General features: G+C 41.7%; 1 protein-coding gene across 11 annotated transcripts in view; it reads left to right on the plus strand.

Moving 5' to 3' along the window:
• The window catches only part of DYNC2H1 (dynein cytoplasmic 2 heavy chain 1), a 278,032-nt gene that overhangs the window by 181,945 nt on the left and 71,191 nt on the right, over nucleotides 1-24,896 (plus strand). For all 11 annotated transcript variants that reach the window (XM_084842673.1, XM_084842676.1, XM_084842677.1 and 8 more), the window contains 3 exons: nucleotides 996-1,071; nucleotides 4,773-4,984; nucleotides 6,762-6,866. In XM_084842673.1, the coding sequence (XP_084698799.1) occupies nucleotides 996-1,071; nucleotides 4,773-4,984; nucleotides 6,762-6,866 (393 nt within the window). The remainder of the gene's footprint in view (nucleotides 1-995; nucleotides 1,072-4,772; nucleotides 4,985-6,761; nucleotides 6,867-24,896) is intronic.

Below are 24,896 nucleotides of genomic sequence, written 5' to 3' on the forward strand. Positions count from 1 at the left end.
ATGCACGCTTACAAGGCAGGGGCAGGTAGGCCCAGCTGAATTCAGTGGTTTTTTTCTTCTGAGTAAACGAAATTTTTCTGCTGTGTGGAACAAGCTGTACAAATAAACATATTATTTCATATCATAGCTGTTGTCCTGTATCCTCCTACCCAAAGATCCCATGCTCGACCCAACTAGCTTCAACTATTTACTTGTACTAAATGGAGCTGTTACTATGTAATAACTGATGCTTGTTTTTCCAAATTAGATTTTTGGTTGAAAGAAGCTGTTTTAAATGCCTACAGGCCATGCAGCTGTCTTAAATGCTTACCGTTTGTTTGATTTGGATCTGTGCTTTAAGAAAGCTGCCCACTGGGTGTTTTATTTTTGCCAAATTGATGCTTGCTCTTCCTTTTTTATTTTTGAAGGTCATGATGACTTAAATGAACTAGGGCTCTTTCCCAAAGCCAGGGTTATCTTGTGCCTCTGTAACTGATTAGAACCTATGTATTTGGTTTTGTGGGAAACCCTTATATTTTAATCATTTAAAAATATCATTAAAACTCAGTGGTAACCCTGCCCCCCCCCCCCACACACACACTTAAAACTAAAAGCGTTGGAAATTAAATCAGCATTATAGAGCTTTGTACAACTCAGAAACACTAGCTTGCATGTATTAGTGACTGACAGCAGTAGAAGGACGTCAGTGTGCTTTGTGGTCTCCTGGGTCAAGAATGGCCCTGGAAATCCTGGACTGTTGGGTGATATATTGGTTAGTAGGCCTGTATGGATGTTCTTGCTTTAATTTTTATCTGTCAGACATAATTCACTGAGACCTGTAGCGCTTAATTCTTCAGTTTTGGGGGCATTTGCATCCTTTGTATTGGTTTGTTTTATGTTTTTTCTCCTGAAATTGCACATGGTACATGGTTTTGAAAGTTTTCTAATCATCATGTGGCCATGCACATTTAGTATTTGTTGAACAGTAAGTAATTTCAACTGCTTTTCTTTTACAGGGCTGGACAAAATTTTATGAATTTTCTTTATCTGATCTTCGTGCAGGGTATGATATTATTGACAGACTCTTTGATGGTGAGTCATCAGGGGATCCTGAATTCATTGTCTGACTTAGCATTTCTGAAGCCATAAATCATGTAAGCCATTGATCCAAGATAACATTTACTGTCCACATTCAAAATCAGACTATCCTTGGAGGCTGGTTTAAAACCAATTATTAAAAAATACGGGAGTATTTCTGCATTAATATTCATGAAATCTCTCTATATAAGATAATCTTTGTAAAACATTATGGCAAAGTTATTAGAATGCGTAACTGTTCACATAATGGTGAATAATGGCCAATAGCTGTTGACATGTGGACATAACTGTTCACGTAATTATGAATGATGGCCAATTATACATTCATAAATTTAACTGTGCCCAAAAATATGTGCTTAAGCATATCAGTACAAAGTCACATAGAGGCTTTAATTCTTGAAAAATTGTTTTTCTGGGTGTTTAACAGTTTGCAGTACTTAAGCCAGCTCAGTCTCAGTGAAGCAAGTTTGAGGTTTTACTTTAATCTATGCAGTCCACACCTCTCAATTTTGTTCATTCTGAATTGCATCCAAAATAAGAAGAGATGATGTCAAAACCACTTTGAACATCATTTTGTGGAAAGCAGGATACAAATTTAATGAACTGTCATAACTTACATCAACGTATGGTGCAAACTTTGGGTGTATTCTGCCACTTTCAGAAGCTGCTAATTTCAATAGGAAGTTTAAGCACTTGCTTAACTGTCTTCAGTTGAAATAAATTGGGCGTAAAATAGCCAGACATTGTCTGAATTGTGCCCATCGTGTTTATTTACAAGCAAGATGTCCACTGAATAATGTAATGTGCATTAAAATATAATCATAAACATGGGCTATAGGTTTCAATTACCAGACATGAAGAGAAGGAGGGCTCTATCTCTCCCTCCCTCCCTGCTCTAACTGCAACTGGAGCTGGAGCAAGGTAAGGCAGCAGTGAGAGAAGCAGCCCTCACCCCCATTCTTTTCCAGTTCAGATTGTTCTCAGAGAAAAATTGTGGGGGAGGAGGCCTGATGTGGAATATAGTTGCACACTATGAGTATGCGAAATGTATAGACTCTGAACAGACCTACTTTCATATGTCACCTATCTCCTTGGTCCCCTTTGCCTCTGACAGCAGCTTCTCTACCCACTTCCTCTCCCCATCCCAAGAGCCTGACTAGTTTAGTCCTGCCTAGTGAGAGCTAGATGTTGCTAATGATGCAAATAGCTCTGGGTGGAGGACGGGACTCCCTTTACTAGCTGCTGATGTCACATTGGCTCTCAAGATTGGCTCTCAAGCTTATTTTTCCCCATTGCTGCCTTAGAGAAAAACTACATGGGGTAGAAAGAGTCTGTTTCCCAAATCTCACGTTCCCCCATTCCCACCCCATTACTGTCCCCTCTGTCTGACAGTGTGTCTCTTGCCATTCTAGTGAAGCAGTTCAGGAGGATGAAGAGCATAGATATACTGTCTCACAGACATATATAGGGTTTTTACAGAAGATACTTTTGTTCTGTAGATGCAATATTAATTTAAATTAACGGGCATCCATAATGAAAATCCAAGAGATTACCAGTAGAATGACTCTGTGAGCCAATGATTATGACACAGTACGTGCAATCCCCGGTTTTATGGGAATGTTGTGCTAGTGTGATATTTCTTAAGCTGTGGTCCATGGTGCCCTTAAAGGTGATCTCCAAGACCATAACAAAAATAATAAGTGAAAAATGCTGAACTTTTCAAGAGCAAAGCATGATGATGACTAAATTAAAGCCCCATGTTTTGCATTCTTTTTCAGAAAGCTGCCCTGTGTAAACCTAGCAACGCCTCCCACTACCTAGCAACACATGCCCTTTCCCTTCACTCAAAGCGTTTAGCACAGCTTCAGTAAAGTACAGAAGGAGTTTAGTATTAATTTAGAAGTTTTTCAAATCACCTTGTGCAAGGCAGCTGTGCCAGAAGAAATGTGGTGGTCCATAAAGAACACCCAAACTTAAACAGTGGTCCACAATACGTCAAAGTTTTAATAATTGCTATACTACTATATACTGCTGTGGAATCTCATGGAGTGGCTTACCAAAGAAAAACAATAAACATTTAATTGATACATTTTAGCATGCATGGGTTGAGTATATTTCATTTTTTTAAATGTATTTATGTAAGTCTGCCCTGTCCTCAGCTTCACATAATAATAATTCAAGCAAGACAGATGTGCAGTTTGTCAGGGGTTCTGTTGGGTGTATAGCCTGTTCTAGATAGCGTTACAATCCCCCTGGGAGGTGGTTTCCTGGACCCAGTACTTTCCCTGAACACCCAGGTGACAGCGGTGGCTAGAAGCACTTTTCTAGAGAAATCAGACCCAGCTTTGGGTACCTCTAGAGTAGCTTATTACAATGGTCTCTATGTGGGACTGTCTTTTAAAGATAGTTTGGAAACTGCAGTTGGTTTAAAATGTGGCTGCCAGGATGCTGGCTGGAGTCTTGAGATTGGTCCAGGATCATAACTTGGATCAGTTTCACTGGTGCCTGTTTGTTTCTTTGTTCAATTTAAAGAGCTGAACTTTTAAAGCCCTTAACATACGAGTACCAAAATACCTGAAAACCAGTTACGAACATATGAACATGTCTGAGCCCTAAGACTTGCCTTGGAGGCCCTGCTCTCTGTCCTATAACCATTAAAGACATGATAGGTAGATACAAGGGAAAGGATCTCTTGTTGCTGACTCCTAGAGCTTTAGAATGCCCTCTTTGGGAGATTGGGAGATGTGCCAGGTTTCCTGTCCTTTTGCATTTACATAGATGTTGAAAACCTACCTATTCAGATATGTTTTTAGCATCTAGCGTTGCTCCTCACGGTTGTTGTTTTCTCATGCTGGTGTTGTATAGTTTTAATCAAGGACTGGAAATGTGTATTTTGTTAAGCTTTAAATAGTTTTAAATGGTTATTGTTGAAATTGTTTGACTGTATTTCTTATAGTCTGCATTGAGTATACATGTGTATAGAAAAGCAGAGTATAAATTGAGATGGTTGTGATGATAGCCATAATTTAAATACAGAAATTTTAAAAAATAAGGGAAAAGATATAGCAAAAAGTGAATTTATACACACCTACCCATGAAAGTTTGTGCTCACTGAGTGGACGTTGAATTCAGTCTAGGTGTTTACAGGAGGTCTGATGCACACATAGAAATCCTTCATGATTCCCTATTCTCCTGAGTGTTAGAGGAAAGCCCCACATGTATTATGGGAATGTTTGTACAGAGCTGTACAAACAGTGACATTCTTGTTTCAACAGGAGTTCCTTTGTGTAGGAGCTGTTGGATTGGGATATCATTTACCAAAGTTGTAGAAAGAGACAGTTCTAGTTCCCCTAGAACTTGTTTATACATTCTCTTGCCAGTCCTGCTTAACATATAGCATTCACTTTCAAGGGTATATCCTCAGCTCTTTGGAGTGATTATGATTTAACATAAGAAAAGACACACTACTTAATGTCCCTCAGGCCAAAGCAGTTAGGGCTCCATAGGGATCTATAATGGAGGTAATGTCACAGTTAAATGAAAACATTAGGTCATCTGCATATATATGAGTCACTACATGACAGGACAATACATTTCCCCACTGAATTAAAGATAGCTTTAATGATGAAATGAAGTCATCTGCAACCAAATCATTGTGCCATATTTTAACATTGTTTATATTTAATAATTTACAGGTGCAAAAGACTTTCAGTGGGAATTTGTGCATGGTTTATTGGAAAATGCTATATATGGAGGTCGTATAGATAATTACTTTGATATGAGAGTCCTTCGATCCTACCTAGAACAATTTTTTAATTCTAGAGTCATTGCTGACTCAAATTTCCGGGGCAAGAAGATGAGCAGGTTTCCATATTCCATCACTCTACCTAGCTCCTGCAATATATTGGTGAGTATGTTTTCCTTCTTATCAGATGTTCAGACTAAAATTAATTTTCTTTGGCTGTATTAAATGGGCAGATGATTATACTTTTTATTGCTTAATTGAGAGATCAGCCTTGGTACTACTGAAGGCATGCTTTATTATGGCTGCTGACTTGTTGAAAGCCACTTTCCTGAAAACTGATGAGATCTGAGAGAGGCTCAGAGGCTAGAGACTTAGAATCTTAGAATCATAGAATAGTAGGGTTGGAAGGGGCCTACAAGACCATCGAGTCCAACCCCCTACTCAATGCTGGAATCTAAGTCAGAGCATCCCTGACTTAGCTTTGGGCTATAGCTCCCATCATCCTTCACCATTGGCTATGCTAGCTAGGGTTGGTGGGAGTTGTAGGCTAAAACATCTGGAGGGCCACAGTTGCCTGCTCCTGTCTTCGCACATGGGACAATATACTGGTTCTAATGGACTTAGCTAATGAATAGTAAAGATTGGGGAAATTAGCAATGCCGTATAAGGAGGAGAAGGTGGCACTAGGTAAATGGCAGAGAAGTGTGTTTGAGAGTCTATGTGACCAGAATTGCTCCAATGCTAGTGAAAGTTGGGCTGCAGGGTTAGAAACTGATAGAATCATAGAATAGTAGGGTTGGAAGGAGCCTACAAGACCATCGAGTCCAACCCTCTGCTCAATGCAGGAATCCAAGTCAGAGCATCCCTGACAGATGGCTGTCCAACCTCATCTTGAATGCCTCCACTGTGGGACAGCCCACTGCCTCCCCAGGTCATTGGTTCCATTGTCGTATTGCTCTAACAGTCAGGAAGTTTTTCCTGACGTTCAGCCGGAACCTGGCTTCCTGTCACTTGAGCCCATGATTCCACATCCTGCACTCTGGGATGATCAAGAAGAGATCCTGGCTTTCCTCTCTGTGGCAACCTTTCAAGTACTTGAAGAGCGCTATCCTATCTTCCCTCAGTCTTCTCTTCTCCAGGCTAAACATGCCCAGTTCTTTCAGTCTCTCTTCATAGGGCTTTGTATCCAGTTCCCTGATCATCTTTGTTCCTATGAACCCTCTCCAGCTTGTCTGCATCCTTCTTCAAGTGTGGTGCCCAGAACTGGACACACGACTCCATATGAGGCCTAACCAGTGCTGAGTAGAGGGGAACTAGTACTTCCCGGGGTTTGGAAGCTATGCTTCTATTAATGCAGCCCAAAAGAGCATTTGCCTTTTTTTGCAGCCACATCACTTGTAGGGACCATATTGACAGCTGTGTCAGAACTGCAATCACAGCAGAGGAGATGCAACCTTCTGCTGAGTTCATTGTTCTTTAGCTTGGGCGTAATATCTTTTTAAAAAACATCCTTTTTATATATTTGAATACAAGGGAGGTTGCCATTTTTAAACTACGGCTGTTATTTTACTGTTAACCAATTATATGGCACAATTCTAAATACATTTTCGCAGCGGTAAGTTTCACTGAGCACAATGAGTCTTCTTGTGCTTTTAAGCTTCAAATTATTTTCCAAGTTAAAGTTGCAAGCATATTTCAGTTATGTGTTGCTGTAGATTGGTTAACAGTTACCATTTCTGTTGAAAGAACAGAAAGAACATGTTTCAAAATGATTTCTTTATTAGTGTGCATTCAGAACTCATTTTGATAAGATTGTAAATTAAAAGATCTAGATCTGAATTTTCTTTTCAAAGTATACTATTCACATGTTTGCCTACATTTCAGTGAACTATGATTACTCATAGATTTTTATTTAATATTATTCTTTCTTTCTGCATAGGATTACCGTCATGTTATTGAAAGCCTTCCTGAAGATGATAAGCCTGATTTCTTTGGCCTGCCTGCCAACATTGCACGTTCATCTCAACGAATGATCAGTTCTTTAGTAAGCTTTACTTTCTTTTGGCTGATTATCATCTAGATCTGAAATGCTAAGAGGATCACATCTGTTTATTAATATATTTCTTTAAGTCTTCCAAAATTAATTGTGCCAGTGAGATCTGTTTGACTGAAAGGTTCCTGTTCATTCCCTTTTAGGTAGAGATAAGGCAAATAATTTATTAGTAGGGATAACAGGGTGAATAGAGTGAGCTTCAGACGAAGGAGACCACATAAAGAATAGTTATCCTGAGCCTAGGAACATAGGAAGCTGCTTTCTGCTGAGTCAGACCATTGGTCCACCTAGCCGAATATTGTCGACACTGACTGACAGCGACTCTCTAAGGTTTCAGACAAGATTTTTTCTAGCCATACCTGGAGATGCTGGGGATCGCACCTGAGACCTTCCACATGCAAAGCATTTGCTCTACTACCATGCTATGGCCCCTCCATTGTGTTGCTGAACCATACAAAAACCCATAAGTATGACGATGGCATTGCTTGTCTCTGCCTTAGCCAGGACTCCAGAAATAGAAGAAATTTCTCTCCCCATAAGAGGAGGAACACTTCTCTGACACAGGTGTCATGGACTCTCACTCTGCTATAGAATTGGGGAACTTGGGTTCTCTAGTGAGATTTCCATGTGAAAAATCCCCCTTCTGCTAAGATTGATGCTGCAGTTTGTTCATGAAGAGCTCAGTTATGTTTCTGAGAGTATTGCCAGGACATTTCTGTGTTCCTTTATGTGAATGGCCATTGGGTAAATAATATGTAGACCCATCAGCCAAACTATTTAATTGTCTTGTTGGACAGTGAAAGAAAGAAAATTAGTTCTTGCATGTTGAGAAATCATTGTACAGGAGCATTTTGGAAACTACTATGGAAAGTGTGAGAATGAAAACCCCTTTTTAGAGCTTTATGAAGGATTTCTCTGCTCACAACTTTGGTGATAAACCAGCTATCTAGAATCTTCTTAAATCACATACTATCAAATATTGGGTACGAATATTTAAATGGAATAGTTTCTATTAAATATTTCTTAGCTATGTTTTTTTAAAAAACAAATACTTGCAATAAATGTAGCAGTCCAATGTTCTTGTGAATTCTGTTTGTGTAATTATTTAGAAAATGTCTAGATGCTGTTTAGTGAGTCCAAAAAGGCTGGGAGGGATGTAATACTTATTGACTCCAGAGCCAGAACCATGTTCAGAGAGTGAGTAAAAATAAATCAATCTTAGTATCATAAACTAACATATGGACTGCAAGTAGGAAAACCAGCTTCGAGATATACTTTTCTGAGTCTAGGCCTTAAATGTGCTGAGCTAATTTCTCCCAAACCAAAATACTATCAGGAGGTAGCTACTTGAACCCTGTTCATGATACAAAGTTAACTATTAAAGTGAACTGTGAGTTGTCAACACAAATATTCAAAGAGCCCCGCTGCAGTGAATAGACTACAATGTATACTTGAGTCAATTATTTAATGTATTTCTATTAGTAAGTCAATTAAAGTGCTGCTTTTAGCGGTATGCATTCACTTCTCCTCCAGTCAAAAGGAGGGCTTGGATCTGCTAGCTTCTAATCTGTGCTTTTGCAGCGAACATCCCACCAGCCAAACATTAAACATGGTCTGAAAAGGATTGCTCACTGGTTTCCTCATCCACAGATGAGTTCTGTTAACTGTGATATTTTATCATGCTTTAACGTCTTATAGTATTTTCTAAAGGATCACTAAGGGAAGGGAAGAATTGGCTTCCTTAATAGTACTGGGGAAGATAAACCTAGCAAGGGGCTACTACTTACATAATAAGAAAACTGTTTTAAAATTATTTTTGAGATAAGCAGTTGTGTTCTATACTGATACCACTTCTGTTTAAACCAGTTCATTTTTCACTGCATATACTTGAGTAAATCTTTCAGACAGGGCTTTCATCATCAGGAACGCCTGAGGCTATTTGGGCCTGCTTAATGTGTTACTTGCGTGGTGTGGCTACCCCCTAGCTCCATCTCATGCTACTCTGGTAATGTATGAAGTAGAGAAATCCCATGGGGAGTTGCACCTCCCTAGCCATTGGTACCACTGGCATGCTTTATTATTTTATTTATTACATTTCTATACCACTCCATAGCCTAAGCACTCTGGGCAGTTTACAAAAATTAAAAACCATTTAAAATACAATATAGGAAGTTTAAAAACCATTTACATAAAAACACACAAGCAGACAATAGATACATAGACAACATATATCTAAGAACAACTTTAAACAATCAACCATAAAACAAATCTAGGACCCGATTAAACTCGTCATATGCTGCCAAATGCCTGAGACAAGAGAAAGGTCTAAACCTAGCACCTAAAAGATAATAATGTTGGCACCAGGTGGGCCTCATTGGGGAGATCGTTCCACAGTTGGGGGGCCACCACCAAGAAGGTCCCCTTCCTTATTGCCACCTTTCGATACTCCCTCGGAGGACGCACCTGAAGGAAGGCCTTAAATGCAGAACATAGTGTATGGGTAGGTTCATGTTGGGAGAAAAACTCCCTCAGATATTGAGGTCCCGAGCTGTGTAAGGCTTCATAGGTTAAAGCCAGCACCTTGAATCAGGCTCATAAACATACAGGCAGCCAGTGCAAATGGGCCAGAGTTTTTCTTATATGTTTGGACCTTTTAGTCCCTGTTGCTAATCTGGCCACTGCATTTTGCATGAACTGCAGCTTCTGATCAGTCTTCAAAGGTAGCCCATGTAGAGTGTATTGCAGTAATCTAACCTTGAGGTTACCAGAGCATAGATAGCTGAAGCCAGGTTATCTGTGTCCAGATAGGGGTATAGCTGGGCCATCAACCAAAGTTGGTAGAAGGCACTCCGTGCCACTGAGGCCACCTGAGCCTCAAGTGACAAAGATGGCTTCAGGATAACCCCCAAACTACAAACCTGCTCCTTCAAGGGGAGTGCAGCCGCATCTAGAACAGGTTGAGCACCCTCCATCCAGTCAGAACAAGCACCCACTAACAGCATCTCAATCTTGTCTAGGTTGATTTTCAGTTTATTCGCCCTCATCCAGTCCATTGTCGCAGCCAGGCACCGATCTAGCACATCCACAGCCTCACCTGATGAAGATGAGAAGGAGAAATAGAGCTGGGTGTTATCAGTATGCTGATGGCAACACACTCCCAAACTCTGAATGATGGCACTCAATGGCTTCATGTAGATGTTGAATAGCATGGGGAACAAAGCTGACCCCTGCGGAACCCCATACTGGAGAATCCATGGGGTCAAGCAATGTTCTGCAAGCACCACGTTCTGGAGCTGACCCTTCAAGTAGGAGTGAAACCACTGCAATGCAGTACCTCCCACTCCCAACTTAGACAGCTGTCCTAGAAGGATATGATGGTTGATGGTATCGAAAGCTGCTGAGAGATCAAGGAGAATCAACAAGTTCACACTTCCCCTGTCTTTCTCTCAATAATGGTCATCATAAAGAGCAACCAAGGCTGTTTCTGTTCCAAAATCTGGCTTGAACCCCGACTGAAATTGATCCAGATAATTGGTCTCATCCAAGGGTGGAGCTGGTTTGCAACCAAGGACCTTGCCCAGGAATGGAATATTTGCCACCACCTTATAATTATTAAGATTTTCCAGGTCTAGGGAGGATTTCTTCAGGGTTAGTCTTATCACCACCTCTACCAGACAGCCTGGGAACAGGCATTGATCTTCTCCCTGGCCCAGCTGGCTGTTTCCTCCTTCCTGTTTTTTATAAGTCATGACAGGCAACAATTCAATATGGAAGTGGTTGCACAACAGTTGTAACCCATAAGAGTTGGTTCTCCTAAATGCTTTTATTCATTCATGTTAGGATATTTATATCCCACCCTTCCAAAGTAAAAACAGTGCTCAGGGTAGCTTACATAATTTAAAAACAAAATAACAATGTATCAAAAAGAATAACTGTACTTCATACATTATTGGTGTGCTGGGGAATGGAGCCACAAGGCAGTTTGGTAGCTGTGACACTCAGTAGTATATAAAATTATCAATTTTGATCATTCTCTTTCTACACAAAATGAGTAGCGCTATATTTTTGTATATAAAAAATGGGTTGATTCCAAAGCTTCCCTTCTTCCAACAGGAGGAGCTTCCTCCATCAAAGGAAGGCTCCTTCTATAGGAGGATGAGAACCTTTTAATCTAACCAGTTATTAGATCTTAAGTGATAATTACACATATTCATTACTGTATGATAAGAAATAACATTAATAAGAGAAGTCTTGTAAATAATAGCAAATTTAATTTTTATTGGGATTGAAACTGCTAACGTGGAAGAATGACTGGAATGATGTTAAGAGTAGGTGATAGATCAGGTGAATTTGGCAGTCATTACACACATTACAAAATTAACGCATTTGAGGCCAGGTTCAGAAAGAGCAGGGGGGAAAAGCAAATACTTTGAATTTATACTGTACAAAATACATAGTGTTGGGCTTAGTTATGCTGAGGTATAATGAGTTACTCTGAGATCTGTTGATTAATTAACATTAATATTAGTAAATTATTTTTGACAGGAAAGGAGTTATAGCCATATTTTTTCATTTACTGTCTCAACCTATTCATAGGTAATATTTTTCTTGCACTGAACACTAAGTTCAACATACAGTTGCCTTTTTAAAGTAAATACATGCTTACTTTTCCAAGGTATATTGAAGAAAACAGAAAAGCCCCAGTTTTCTCAGGAAATCTCTTTGTATTCTTGATGTCATCTCAGCCTCTGATAAACCACTTCAACATTTAAAAAGAAACAGAAGCTGAAGTGAATTAAAGGGCTGTTATTTCAGGATAACTTTCAGGATAAACATTTCATTCCAAATATAAATTAAAGAGAAAGGGTCATATTGGCAATTAGCCGTGAAGTTGTTCCTCTTCAATAAATATTAAAATGACATCTTAAGTCTGATTTTTATTTAATTGAATTTCTAGTTTTTTAAGGGCACAATCTTATGGCAGCTAGACAGCATCTAGATGGCCATAGGATTTTTCGGTTCCCAGAAATCCGACTCCCCTCCCTTCCCCTGCTGCCTTGTAGGAGGCACAGTTTGTCCCCAGCTCCACGCTTGGAAGAGCAGTATGGAGCAGCCAAAAGGGAGGCATTCCTGGGGGCAGTGAGGGGAGGGGACTGCGGAAGCACCGTTGCAATTCTTCCTATGCACCATTCCCCCACACACACTCCAAGGCACCCCAGTTAGACAGCTGAAATCATCCCTCTAGCTACAAGTGCAAGGTGGCTGGAGCACAGAGGAGAGGATCCCCTCCGCACTCAGCCCGCCCTGCATTGGATAGTCAGCCGCCTCCAAGTTCGGAGGTGGCCGACTATCCCCATAGGATTGCACCTTAGATAGTATTTGTATAAATTTCCTGTATGAAAAGCCATTGTTGAAATAGCTCAACCTTTCTTTGTTGCAGTGTACAAAGACTAGCTGCAGCACAGTGTAGCTTACTGCAGCATCATGGGATCTCCTCTGAAACCTTACTGCATCACAAATGCATTTATGAGCTGAATTGTATTGTCACAAGAAAGAAAAGGCAAGGTTCATGGTAAAAGGTTTTTAGAATAGACTGGCTAAGCAGTACTAATTATGTTCTGCAGCTGCATTTGTATGTATTGGTAGTTATCATTATATATAGTGATTACTGCAAATTCTCATTTCATAAACATGACATGAACATTAAATTTACACTATTACCCTTTAGTTCACATAATATAGATTAAAGGATGCAGAAATCTTATACAACATGCTAGTTCTTGATGTTCTTGTTGTTAAGTTATATACTCAGTGCCAGTGCAAGCTCTCCTGCCACTTGAGGCAGGAATGCACACATGGCACTGCCACTGGCCACCATTGCTGCTGCTCCCCTCCCCCCTCCCCCATGTCTGTGTTCCCTCCACTTGCAGTGTCTGTCTTTCTCCTCCCCCAACCCTCCATGTCTGTCTCCCTTCTCCCCGCTGCCTGCCACATCTGTCCCCCTCTGCCCCACTCCTTGTCTGGTCTGTCTCCCCATTCCCTCCCTCCCCCCCCTCCATGCACCTGGTCTCCATCCTCCATTACTCTCTACCACATTGTCATTGCTGCCATCTGCTCTACAGGGCAAGTGAGCTCTTTGAAGAGAATACCCACCCAAAGAGCCAGCCATGCCCAAATGCTTTTGTTGGAGCCAGGCATTGTGGAAGAGGGTGTCCCTGGAGATCACCTGTACCACGAACGATCTTCAGGGACACCCCCTCTCACAATATCTGGTGTTGAGGAAGGACTTCTTAAAACCAGGCTTCAGGGCATGGCTGTCTCTCTGAGGAGCCACACCGGCAGCTCTTTAAAGCGCTCACCCATCTGCTAGTTTGCGCTGAGAGGATCCACAGAGCAGGTGGCAGCAATGGGGTGTGTAGGTGGGGAGGGGGGTGGGAGACACAGCGGCAGCAAAGGGAGGGAGCACAGTGGCAGCAGGTCCACCTGGCAGCCGGAGGTAGTGCACAGTTTCTGTTCTGCCACTTGAGGCGAGTGCTTCACCCCACCTCATGGCATGGCCATCTCTATATCCTATGGCTATAAGGAGTTTTGAACTCATTTCTGAGCCCTATGCTCTGTCTGCTGCTTTAGACTTGTCTGTCATAAAAAGACATTAGCATGCATTTGATACAACGGTTTTTTAAGGCAAATATTATGTTAGATTTAAGACTCTCATTCTTGGCTTGTTCTAAATTGCAGTTTCCTGTTTCATACGAAGTAGGGAAAACTGTGATTCATGGGGAGTTAACAAGCCAGGATATCAAACCAGAATCTGGTTTGTTGTTACATCTAGGGAAGCCATTATCATGTACTCCAAAAATAGTATGCTTATTGTTCTCCACCATATATTGTGAATACTTCAGTAACGGTTTGGTGCACCTAATACATTGAGGAAGCTTAGCAGATATGAGCCAAATATAATGAAGTAATTTGTGGATAAATCTAAACATCCAGCAAGTTAATGCGGTCACTGTTTAAAGATGACTGAGCAAGTTGGCAAGATATGTGGTTCTTCAATATTGCTAGTGGCAATTCAAGCTTGTAGGTATACAAAGACTTCAGAGCAACAAAATTTAATCAAGCCATACTTTTTGAACTCAGAATAGCCATACAGTGCAGTTCCTAATTTGAAAAAGTAACTATTAGATGGCATATGGTAAATAATAAGATGCAAAAGCAGTGTAGAGCAGGACTGTCCTGTTTGGCTGCTTGTGATATCAGGTGCTTAATCTAATTATTTGATTAGCATGTGATGGTACTTTGGTCTCAGTTTTCTGATTTGTGTGTGTGTGTGTATTTCTCTGTCCATGCTTTTTAAGCAAAATGCAATATACTAATGTGGATAACCAAAGGGAGAGATCACTTTTTACTTTCTGTGGTGATTGACAACAGAAGTTCCCATAAAACTGCTATTTAAACATATCTAAGGAAAAATAATTCGCTAGTAGTTGGTCTACACAACACTGTGGACCAAATAGCACTGATGCTGGAGTATAGTCTGTTAAGATGTTGACAACTATTGAGTGTGAACACACTAAAAAAGTAAGATAGAGGCTCCTATTTTGATCTGTGAACTTCTTGTTTCTCTAAATGGTACCATCTGTTTAAAGGGAATCATACACAGCCAAGGTACTTGGGAGAATTGATTTCCCTCTGTTGATGAAAGCTTTCAAAAGATCGTACTTCCAAGCAGTGCCTTGATGGGGGATATTTTAGAATCCCATTGAATTGGTGCTTGTGTGTATATGTAGCCTAAATATGAGGACATATTTTTTACATCTTTACTCTTCACTTTATGCAAACCCTAGAGAATGATTAATTTTGGGCTTTTATAGTAGATTTTGAATTTTTGATTTACTTGCTCTTCCTTATATAGTGCAACCAGTTCATCAGAAACTTTGTTCCATTTTTTTATTAACAAATTTTGTACAGAATACTGCATATGTACAGTTTTCCGCAACTTTCATTTCTTTCGTGCCTGACTTTACTAACATTACCAATACGCACGTGCACATTGACAAAATACCAAAAACGCCATCCTTATGTGAATAATCTTAAGATTGCATTGTTTCTTTTGTACTGTGTTTCACACCTGTGCACGTTCATGTGTGTGCATTGATAAACACTACAACAACTCAAATTTGATGTGATTGAAGCAATGTTTTATCGATGTGCAGGACTACATGTGCATATCAGTAGAACCGTGTCAAAAAAATTATTGATGCAGTAATGTATACAAGCACATCAAGATTGCTTTTTGCAGTTTTATCAAAGTGAACATATATATGCATTAGTAACGTACAGGGTGAAAAAGATGTCAATGAATTGAAGGAACTGAAAGCTGCAATGAATTACATTTTCCAATTCCAAAATTAATTTTAGAAGTTATTCTAGCTAAGCAGAAGAGTGGGATGCAGGGCAGAGCAAGCCCATGGAACAATGAAGGAACAGAACAAGAAAAATCCTCTCTGTACAGGTTATACAGATACCTAAAATAGGTTTTTGCTATTAGATCTAGAAAAATATATTAGTTCTATGTTTGCACTGTTTGCAGTAGCTATTAAGACAATTTGGAAGAAATATGTACAGTCAATTTCTGTACCATGCCTGTTATAGTCATGACCTTATATTAACTAATATGTTCATTGTCCCTTTGTTATGGTCTTGGGTTTCTTGAATATGACCCAATCCAACCAGTTTTCTCCCATCATTGCTTTCTTGTGTAGCGTGGGAACTAGATACTGCTTTCTCTCCTTATCCAAGAAGCCCACTTTTCCTGCCTCAGAGACTACTGACCTTCTACATATAGGGATAATATGTCATTTTAGGATGTCCTGTCATAAATATATAGGCCTGGACTGCATGGTAAATACATAGATGTCATCTGGGATATCAGTTGTGATGTTTACGCCTACATATACTAGATTTTATGCACATACACCCTATTCAAATGTTTCATCTATAGACACAACATTCAGTGGCCTTGGATGCAGGAGAGTTGCATTGGGTAGGCAGTGGAGGAAGGTGGGTCTGTATCTCTCTGTTTTTTGTAACTGGAGCAGTACCGATGAATGTCCTCCCTTTGGCTGTTTATGCACAGGATGTCCCTATGTGTGCTCACTAGTGTCTTTTTTTCTTTCTTTTTGGTTATATACAAATAAAGGTGACTGACTTTATTGCTAATAAAATGCAGTACATGGCCTCTTCAAACAAACAAGTAGCACATGGTTTTGAAATCTGGTTATCTTCCTGTCCACAGCTGGCAGAATGAATGGGTTTTTCACTGTGACAGAGAGGTTCGCTCTTAGTTTGCTTAAGTTAAAATTGCATAAGCTAGCATGTCTCCTGTGATTTGTATTCAAGCTTTTAAGACCTAATTCCCTTGAAAAATATGCTGATGCAGTTCCTTGACATAGTATAAAGCCTGCACATTTTACTTCTGATTCTTAGTAAAAACCTCATCTTGCAAATCACTTCCATAAATTATAGTTTGGACACGTACAAGGCTAGAATGCATATTTTAGAGGGATACTGAAATCATCTATGCTATCGTAATGTTTCCTGTCCTTATAATGTGAGTAGCATTATAGTAGTTATTACCATCTCATGCTAGCATATCCTTGGTTTGGTTCTCAGCCACATAAATAAGGAAACAATAAAAAATGTAAATGATATTTGATGTAAGCAATGAGGGAGCTTATGCAGCTTAGTTTTCTATACTTGAATCAATTATCCAGTTTTATTGAAAGAACTGCATTAAAAAAACCTTTGTAAAAACATTGGATTTCAAAAACTTAAATAACCCAGGCTTAACTATTTACAAACATTTAACTAAGTACTAGGAAACCTCATAAAATATGAACAATTCCTTTTCACACATATCAAATGACATGACACAAAGGATTTTAACATGGTTGCAGTCCTCAGCATGCTTTCTGGGAAGTATGCCCACTGAAAGTTGACTTCTAAGTAACAATATTTAGGATTGTACTGCAAACAATGGGCCTGACCCAGTCAATTCCTTCTGTACACCTTTAGGACTGTGCAGCTGTCCATCAAATACTGATTGTAGAGCTGCTTATAGGGAGAGCTGGTCTGCAACAAGAAATTATTTTACATATGAATGGGGAGGATATGAAGGGCAATTGGATTCTGCACAAATTTCTAAATAGCATAATTGCTTCCTTATCTTAGTAATAATTACAGCATCATTTTTCTGAGTCCACATTTGCAAGACATAGTTAAATACAACATTCTGCAGAAAATAACTACGGTGTTGGGGATCTTGAATAGGGTGGATTCTAGCAGTCAGAATTTAGCACCCTACATCCTCTGCACCACCATGGGAGTTTGCTAGAAGGATGTGCTACTAGTGCTTTAACCCTCCCTCGATAGAAAAAACAACTGTATCACTCTGATTTGGGGGTCAAATGCGTTGTAGAGTAAGTTTTGTTCGACCACACTTGAGACACAAACACTGTAAGCTTTAAACAGGACCTTTGCTTAATATTAACAGGGATCTTTTTGTTATAGCTAAAGCAGGCAAAGTAAAGTAGGCAAAAGTGAAACCAAAACCAGCACTCCCAACTCTCCACAAGCATTAAGCATTTTAGGGTGCAATCCTAACTAGATAGACAGCCGCCACCAAACTCAGAGGCGACCGCCTAGCCAAAGCAAGTCAGGAGAGGCACGGGGGGGATCATTCGCTCCGCGCCAGTCCTGCCTTGCTATTTCTCGCTAGACAGCCATTTTCAGCTGTCTAGCAGTGGGGGGGGGGGGGGCTGACCAGGAGAGGAAGCTGCCATACGACACATTGGATGTGTTGTACACGCACTCCGCTCCCCCCCCCCGGAACGCCCCCCCCGACCGCCCCTTTTCAGTCACTCCGCACTTGTCTTCTGAGCGCGGAGGACGGGGCTTCTCCGCACTGCCTCAGAGGCAGCATGGATGAGGGGAGAGGTCGGTTTTCCGGGAACCGACCTCAGAACACAGGCTCCAAGGTCGGTTCCCGGAAATGAGCATATGCTATGGCCCTCTAGACAGTGTCTAGTGGCCATAAGATTGCTCCCTTAGTGACTTTTCAACCAATTATTTTTTTCCTCCATGCAGTGGGATTTAACAGTGGCCATTGCCTATTCCAACAAAATAGGCGCTTCGGTTCTCCCCCCGAAGTTCAGGCGAGGGGGGGAGGCGCCCCGCCTTGCCTGGCCGAACTTCAGGCCGGGGGGGAGGCGCCCCATCCCTCGCCGGCGAAATTCAGGCCGGGGAGGAGCACCCCGTCTCCCCGGCCGCGGAAAAAAAAAGTAAACAAAAAACAAAAAACACACACCCTTGAGAGGCTACGTAATGATTTGCGTAGCCTATCACGGCTAGATTTCCAAAGTCAGCCATGATAGGCTACGTAAATCGTCACGTAGCCTAACACGGGTGACTTTGGGGAAAAAAAAAAGCGCGTACGCAAATGGCAGCGCCCCATGGGCCCCGCCATTTGCGTTCCTTATTTTGGCACATCTAGTCTACGTAAAGATTTACGTAGACTACCCCTGTCCAAATAAGGAACGCAAATGGCGGCGCCCATGGGGCGCCGCCATTTGCGTACGCGCTTTGTTTTCCCCCCCCCAAAGTCACCCGTGATAGGCTACGTGACGATTTATGTAGCCTGTCACGGCTGACTTTGGAAATCTAGCCGTGATAGGCTACATAAATCGTCACGTAGCCTATCACGGGTGTGTGTGTGTGTTTTTTACTGTACTTTTTTATTTTGTAATGGCGGCAGTGGCAGCCGGTCAGCAGACCAGCCGCCACCCCCGCCAAAACGCCGCCAAAACGCTGCCGGGACCCGCCGCCGGGAGGTACATTTGCCGAAGGTAAGTCCCATCCCGGGGGGGGGGGCGGGGGGCCGGCGGAGAATTTCCCCAACACTTTCGGGGTGCCAAATGCGTCAGCACTTGGCCTCCCGAAGATTCGTGAAGAAATTCTCCGCCATCCCTGCCTCCAAGTCATTAATAAAAATGTTGAAGAGTACTGGGCCCAGGACTGAGCCCTGCAGTACCCCGCTCATTACCTCTCCCCAGTTTGAGAAGATCTCATTGATAAGCACTCTTTGAGTCCGATTTTGTAGTCAACTGTGGATCCACCAGATCGTTGTTTCATCTAGCCCACTTTGAGCTAGTTTGCTCATCAGGATATCATGGGGCACTTTGTCGAAAGCTTTGCAGAAGTCGAGGTATATGATGTCTACAGAATTCCCACGGTCCACAAGGGAGGTTACTTGATCAAAAAATGAGATCAGGTGCTCTGTACTAACACTGTTGTCTTTCTTAAAGTTCTTTCTCCTTTTGATTGTCAACAAGTGCTAATTCCCATTTTTTGTCCTTCCCCTGTGCACCCCTCAGAAATGAAATGGCATTCCTTTGTTGTCAGGAGGGCTCTAACAACAAAGCGCCCTATATCAGCAGAACCAAAACTTTTCAGCAGTCAGATCCCCTGTTTGTGTCATTTCTGCTTCCTTGGGATGGAAGGTTTCTAATGCCACTCTGAGTAGATGGCTAAAGGCGTGTACTTCCTTAGCCTATTCCTGCCTAAAGTTGTCTCCACCTACCAAAATTTTTGCCCATTCTACAAGAGCAGCCACGACATTTGCAGCTTTTTCCCCTCACTGCTCTGCTGCATTGTTTTGTAGGGCAGCTAGATGGGCAAATCCTAGCACCTTTGTTAAACATTATAAGATCAACTTAAATGCCTCTGCTGAGGCGGCCTTTGGAAGGTGTGTCTTGCAACACGTCCTTCCCAGTCATTAAGCAGCTACTACTTTGTTGAATCCCACCCTATATGGGTCAAGCTTTGGTATGTCCCACCTGATGTACTGTTTACATGCACAAGAGAAAAAACAGTTGGTCACTTACCCGTGGAAGGGATTTCTTTGTGCAAGTAAAACAGTACATCAGGACCATGCCCTAGATTCAGGTTCTGTTATGGCTGTTTCTGCTGTTGGGGAATAATTTTCTTATTTTGTCATACTTGCTTTCTTTCCAAGCCCTGTCTGCAGAGAGTGTGAGATGTCCTGTTTTTCTTGTTTGTGTTTTGCTGTTCTCAACCTGAGGTTGTTATCGGAAACTGAGCTTCAAAGTCAGAAAAAACAGTTAAGGGTGCAATCCTATCCAGATAAGCGGCCGCCTCTGAACTCGGAGGTGACCACCTATCCAAAGCAGGGCAGGAAAACCATGGAGGGGATCGTTCCCTCCGCGATTCTCCTGCCTTGCATTTTCGGCTAGCCGTGGGAGGCCGGAGCAGGGAAGAAGGCTGCTGTATGACACATTGGATGCGTCCTGCAGGTATTTCTGTTCTCTCCACCCCAGAACTCCACCAGCCATGCCCCTTTTCAGCCACTCCATGCTCCTCTTCTGAGCGTGGAGGATGGGGCTCTTCCGTGCTGCCTCCAAGGCAGCGTGGAAGTTGGGGGAGGTCGGTTCTCGAGGAACCAGCCTTGTTCCTCCGTATAACATGATATCCTATGGCCGTCTAGCTGCTGTCTAGCAGCCATAGGATTGCTCCCTAAAAGACTTAATTGGAGCAGCGATTTTGCCTTTGACCACTAGGTGGTGCATAAGACCCACCTGGTGTACTGTTTTACATGCACAAAGAAGTCCCTTTTACAGGTAACTGACCAATGGTCTTTTCTTAGCTAATCCCCTGGCTAGTGGCACACTGCTGAAAAGGTTATCAGTTGTGGTATTCTATCCAACCCCCTGAAAATATGTTGTTCCAAAGGTGCCTGGGACAATCCTCAACAACACATGATGCAAATACTTTTGTGTTATCAGAGAAAAGTGGTAGTTTAAAGGTCTTTGTCTGAGAGTTACCAGTATGTTTGGACACCTGCTGAGGTGAGGGTGCAGGTTGTTTGCAAACATTTGCAGATGCAATTGAGGTTGCAGTGAGCCCAAAGCTGAATTAGTAAGTTTTGCGCAAAATGATAGCTATGATGAAGGGTGGGATGTTTTATACCAAGTATAGTGATGTTAAGGGGCCGCGGTGGCTTAGTGGTTAAGACGCTGAACTGCAGACTGGAAGGTCAGCAGGTCAGCAGTTCGAGACCCGAGTGCTGCGTGACGGAGTGAGCTCCCATCTTCAGTCCCAGCTTCTGCCAACCTAGCAGTTCCAAAGCAAGAAATTTCAAGTAGATAAATAGGTACCGCCTCGGCGGGAAAGGTAACAGCGTCCCGTGCGCCTCGGTGTCCAGTCATGCCGGCCACATGACCACGGAAGCGTCTTCGGACAGCGCTGGCTCTTCGGCTTAGAAACGGGGATGAGCACCGCACCCTAGAGTCGGACATGACTGGTTGGGGACACCTTTATAGTGATGTTAAGGAAAATTAGTTGTTTGTGTATTACAAAAATAGATAACATACTGTATTTTCATACTCACAAGGAACAGAAAGAACAGGTTCTGGGCTAAGCATCAGTAGACATGAAGAGGAACTAAAGAATTTGAACGGCATTTTGCAGAGTTACTTTGACCTCCAGTATCTTATGTGCATGGATTTTGTTTTAGTAATTTGGATACAGGTAAAATTGACCCAAACAGCTGTAAGAATAAAAACATTGATTTTTCACTAGATTTAGGAGGAGTACAGTAGCCTGGAACACTGTAGGACAATTCACATCTCATTATGGTTGAAGAATGCATGGAGCTGTGGAAGACCAACAGAAATATTTTAACATTTTATCATTTTTTCCCAGTGCTTTTGGGTTAACACTTGTCAATGGATGGTTAAGCTGTTATCTGCTGGCAGTGCATTTGACCATAAGGAATTACTTCAGCCTGTTTTCTGATATGGCCAGGCTGAGTCAGCCATTTGTCAGCTGATACAGGAGGCCTGTCTAACTGCACATTTTACTGCTTACCTGCCAATCTGTCAGGGTGGAAACTGAGCCAATAGAGCCCCAGAGCAGTTCTGATTCTGAGGAAGAACAGCAGTCCATGGGAGAGGAGCTCGCTCATCTCTCACAAGCACAGCAGCTGGCAGAGATTCCTCCTGCCAGCATTCCTGTGATAGATAGTGACCCTGGCAGTGAGAGAGCGCTGGAGGGGTGCTTGCTGGACGCTTGGCGCAGACGCAGGGAGCGATGACAGAGGGCGCAGAAAGGAGGCGTAGCACTCGTTTGGCGCACAAACAATGGTCGCGTCCTGAGGACCCAAGGGAAAAAGGGAGGATCTCTCCCTAGCCCATAAGTTCAGGGTCTTCCTGTGATTCTCCTTCAAACGGGGACCAACTGCCTTACCTGGAGCTTAAGCTAGTCAGCTATCTTTCCCCAGTGCTGTTCCTTGCTTTGGTGCTAGCAACTAGTATTCTGAAAGGGTCATAAAGGAATGAAGTCTTGTAAAGAATTTTCTTTACACAGACTCGTCGTCTGTGTCCTGAGCTGGCTATTGGTGGGGACTGCAAGAGGCAGCTAGGGCGCTCCTGACACTATCTGCCCTATACCACTTTGTATCACCCTATTCATTGACCCAGTTCTCATGTAATTGAGAAGCCACCATGGGTGATTTTCTCCATGGGGTTTCTCATTGTGGTGGCTGCCGTTTTTCATATTCGTGGTGCGATGGGAGCACACTGTAGCTTCTCATTATGTGCGAACCTGGTGAAGATGGGTTGTTGGGGTGGTTGTTAAGCCACCCGCAACCCTAAAACAGTCCATGGGGTCTAGGTGGCTTGTCAACCACCCCAGCAACCCACCCTTGCTGGGATTGCACATAACGACAAGCTATGGCACTCCCCTGCCATGGTTCCAATATTCAAAATGGCAGCTACTGTCACAACGAAAAACTTTGCAGGGGAATTCACACATGGTAGCTTCTCATTATGTGCCAGCCAGGTTACTGTCTACTCAGTTACAGTGGGTTGCCTGGCTTTTTTTGTGAACCGTCCAGAGAGCTTCAGCTATTGGACGGTGTGTGTGTGTGTGTGTATATCTATCTTCTAGATTACCTGGCTTGATTTTGCATTCAGAACTGCCATCTCTGACACAGGATAGTGTTCTTTCAGATCCTGAAAAGTGGTTCTTTCCACCTAGCCTCCTACTCCCCTACTTACATTCAGATTCGCAATGTGGATTTGATCTAGAACTTTTGCCAGTGCAGATGTGTCCTTAAAATTCTAGCACTAGGATACTTATTAGTAAACACCACACTTATTCTTGTTGATGGTGATAGCTAGAACCAGTTCACACTAAATGGCAATTCCTGAGTTGATTAACCCAGGAATTGCCATGGCCGAGTAGGAGCAAGCAAGTGTGCTCATCATTTCCACTTTCAATCAATAACCCAGGAACTCTGGATTGTTATTGTGACTTCTGAATCCAGGAACTCTGGGTAGTTTAGGGGTTAAGAAACCCCAGATTTAACCCAATAATCACCCATGTTTGTTGGTGGGCTAACTCCAGGTTATTTAAGCCTTAAACGACCCACAGTTCCTCAGTTTGGATGTCACAATAACGACTTAGGAACTTGTTGATTGAAGCAGAAGTGTGTGTGTGGGAAGCAGTGCACTCGCTCCTGTCCAGCCATGGCAATTCCTGGATTAAAGGACCCAGAAATTGCTGTTACGTGCAAACTCGGTCTTAGTACAGGTGAAGCCAAATATAAATTTGCACTTTGGTCAACCTCTGCAAAGGGGTAATAGAAGGATATGGTATTTCATTCTATACACAGTCATTGTTTTTTCCCTTGTATGTGCCTTCTCAGAGAATTCTTCTAGCAGTCAAGTAGACTGTATTGTACTATGGGCTATGTTCTATTGTATTGTGGGCTATGTTCCATTTTAGAAGCATCAGTAGCAATCATGCAATAGAAGTCAACTTTTCTACATAGGGATTAAATTGGGGGCATCTTTCCTGAGTTAATTTTTTTTTGTATTTATTGAGGACACAGCATAATTTATAGATGTGGTATTACTAGGTATTCCAAAAATGTCAGTTGAAGTTAAAATGGTAAAGACAATATAATTCCAAGAAGAATGGTTAGAACTAAAGAAATAGCTTTTTTATGATATATTTTATGCTGTAACTAAATCTGGTAGGTGACAGTAGAGTACTTGCCTTGTTATTTTTCAATCTTGTATAGGTAAAAGGTAGAAAAGGGGGTTTTTTTTAGGGAAAAATAAAGAAAAATATATTATAGGTTTTATAGTTTGAAAGGTCTGCTAAGGAGTTTTCAAGTGATCATCCTGCAGAAGCTGTACAAAACTCAACTTTGTCATTTATCTTTGAATACAGTGTATGTCTACACTCTGTGACTTGTTAAAAGAAAAGTATGTTGAGTAGGTGTGTTTAAATAAATGGTTCTTCACTGTGTTTCAGTCATATTTAATATAGAATAAGTTAAATCTGTTGTTGAATTCAGTTGCAAATAGTGCTGATTCAGTACTGTTTTTGAATAGGAGTTTGGACATGAAAGTATGTAGTTACTAAAACCTGAATCATCATTTAGTTTGTATAATGTTTTCCAGTTCATACTCCTCGATCCTTTCAGTGGTACATTTCTTGCATAAAAGATTGGCTTCCAGAACTCCTGGGGAATTGTTTGTGAGTGATAAAATCCTTACCTATAATTTTGCATTCATTGGCCTTCTTTAAACATAATGCTAAACCATAGTTTTAGTGTTATGTGGAAGAGCCTGCTCCCTCTCATCCTTTGGCACAGCTGCGAGGAGATTGGATACATCCGCTTCCGTTTTAAACTAACCACAGTCTGTCATTTCATCTGAACTGGGAATTGTGGTTAATTTAAATTATGGTTTGTTCAAACAAACCAGATTCAGAAATTATGGTTTGATCTTGAGTTGTTTGGACAAACCGTAGTTTAAACTAACCACAGCTTGTTCCAGTTTGGATGAAATGAGAAACTGTAGTAAGTTTTAAAAGTAAGTGGATGCTTCTGATCTCCTTGAAGCCATGACAGATAAGAGAAGATAGGCAAGT

Source organism: Heloderma suspectum, chromosome 3, assembly GCF_057233095.1.
Source record: "Heloderma suspectum isolate Gila_16-S chromosome 3, 16-S_ref, whole genome shotgun sequence".
NCBI lineage: Eukaryota > Metazoa > Chordata > Lepidosauria > Squamata > Helodermatidae > Heloderma > Heloderma suspectum.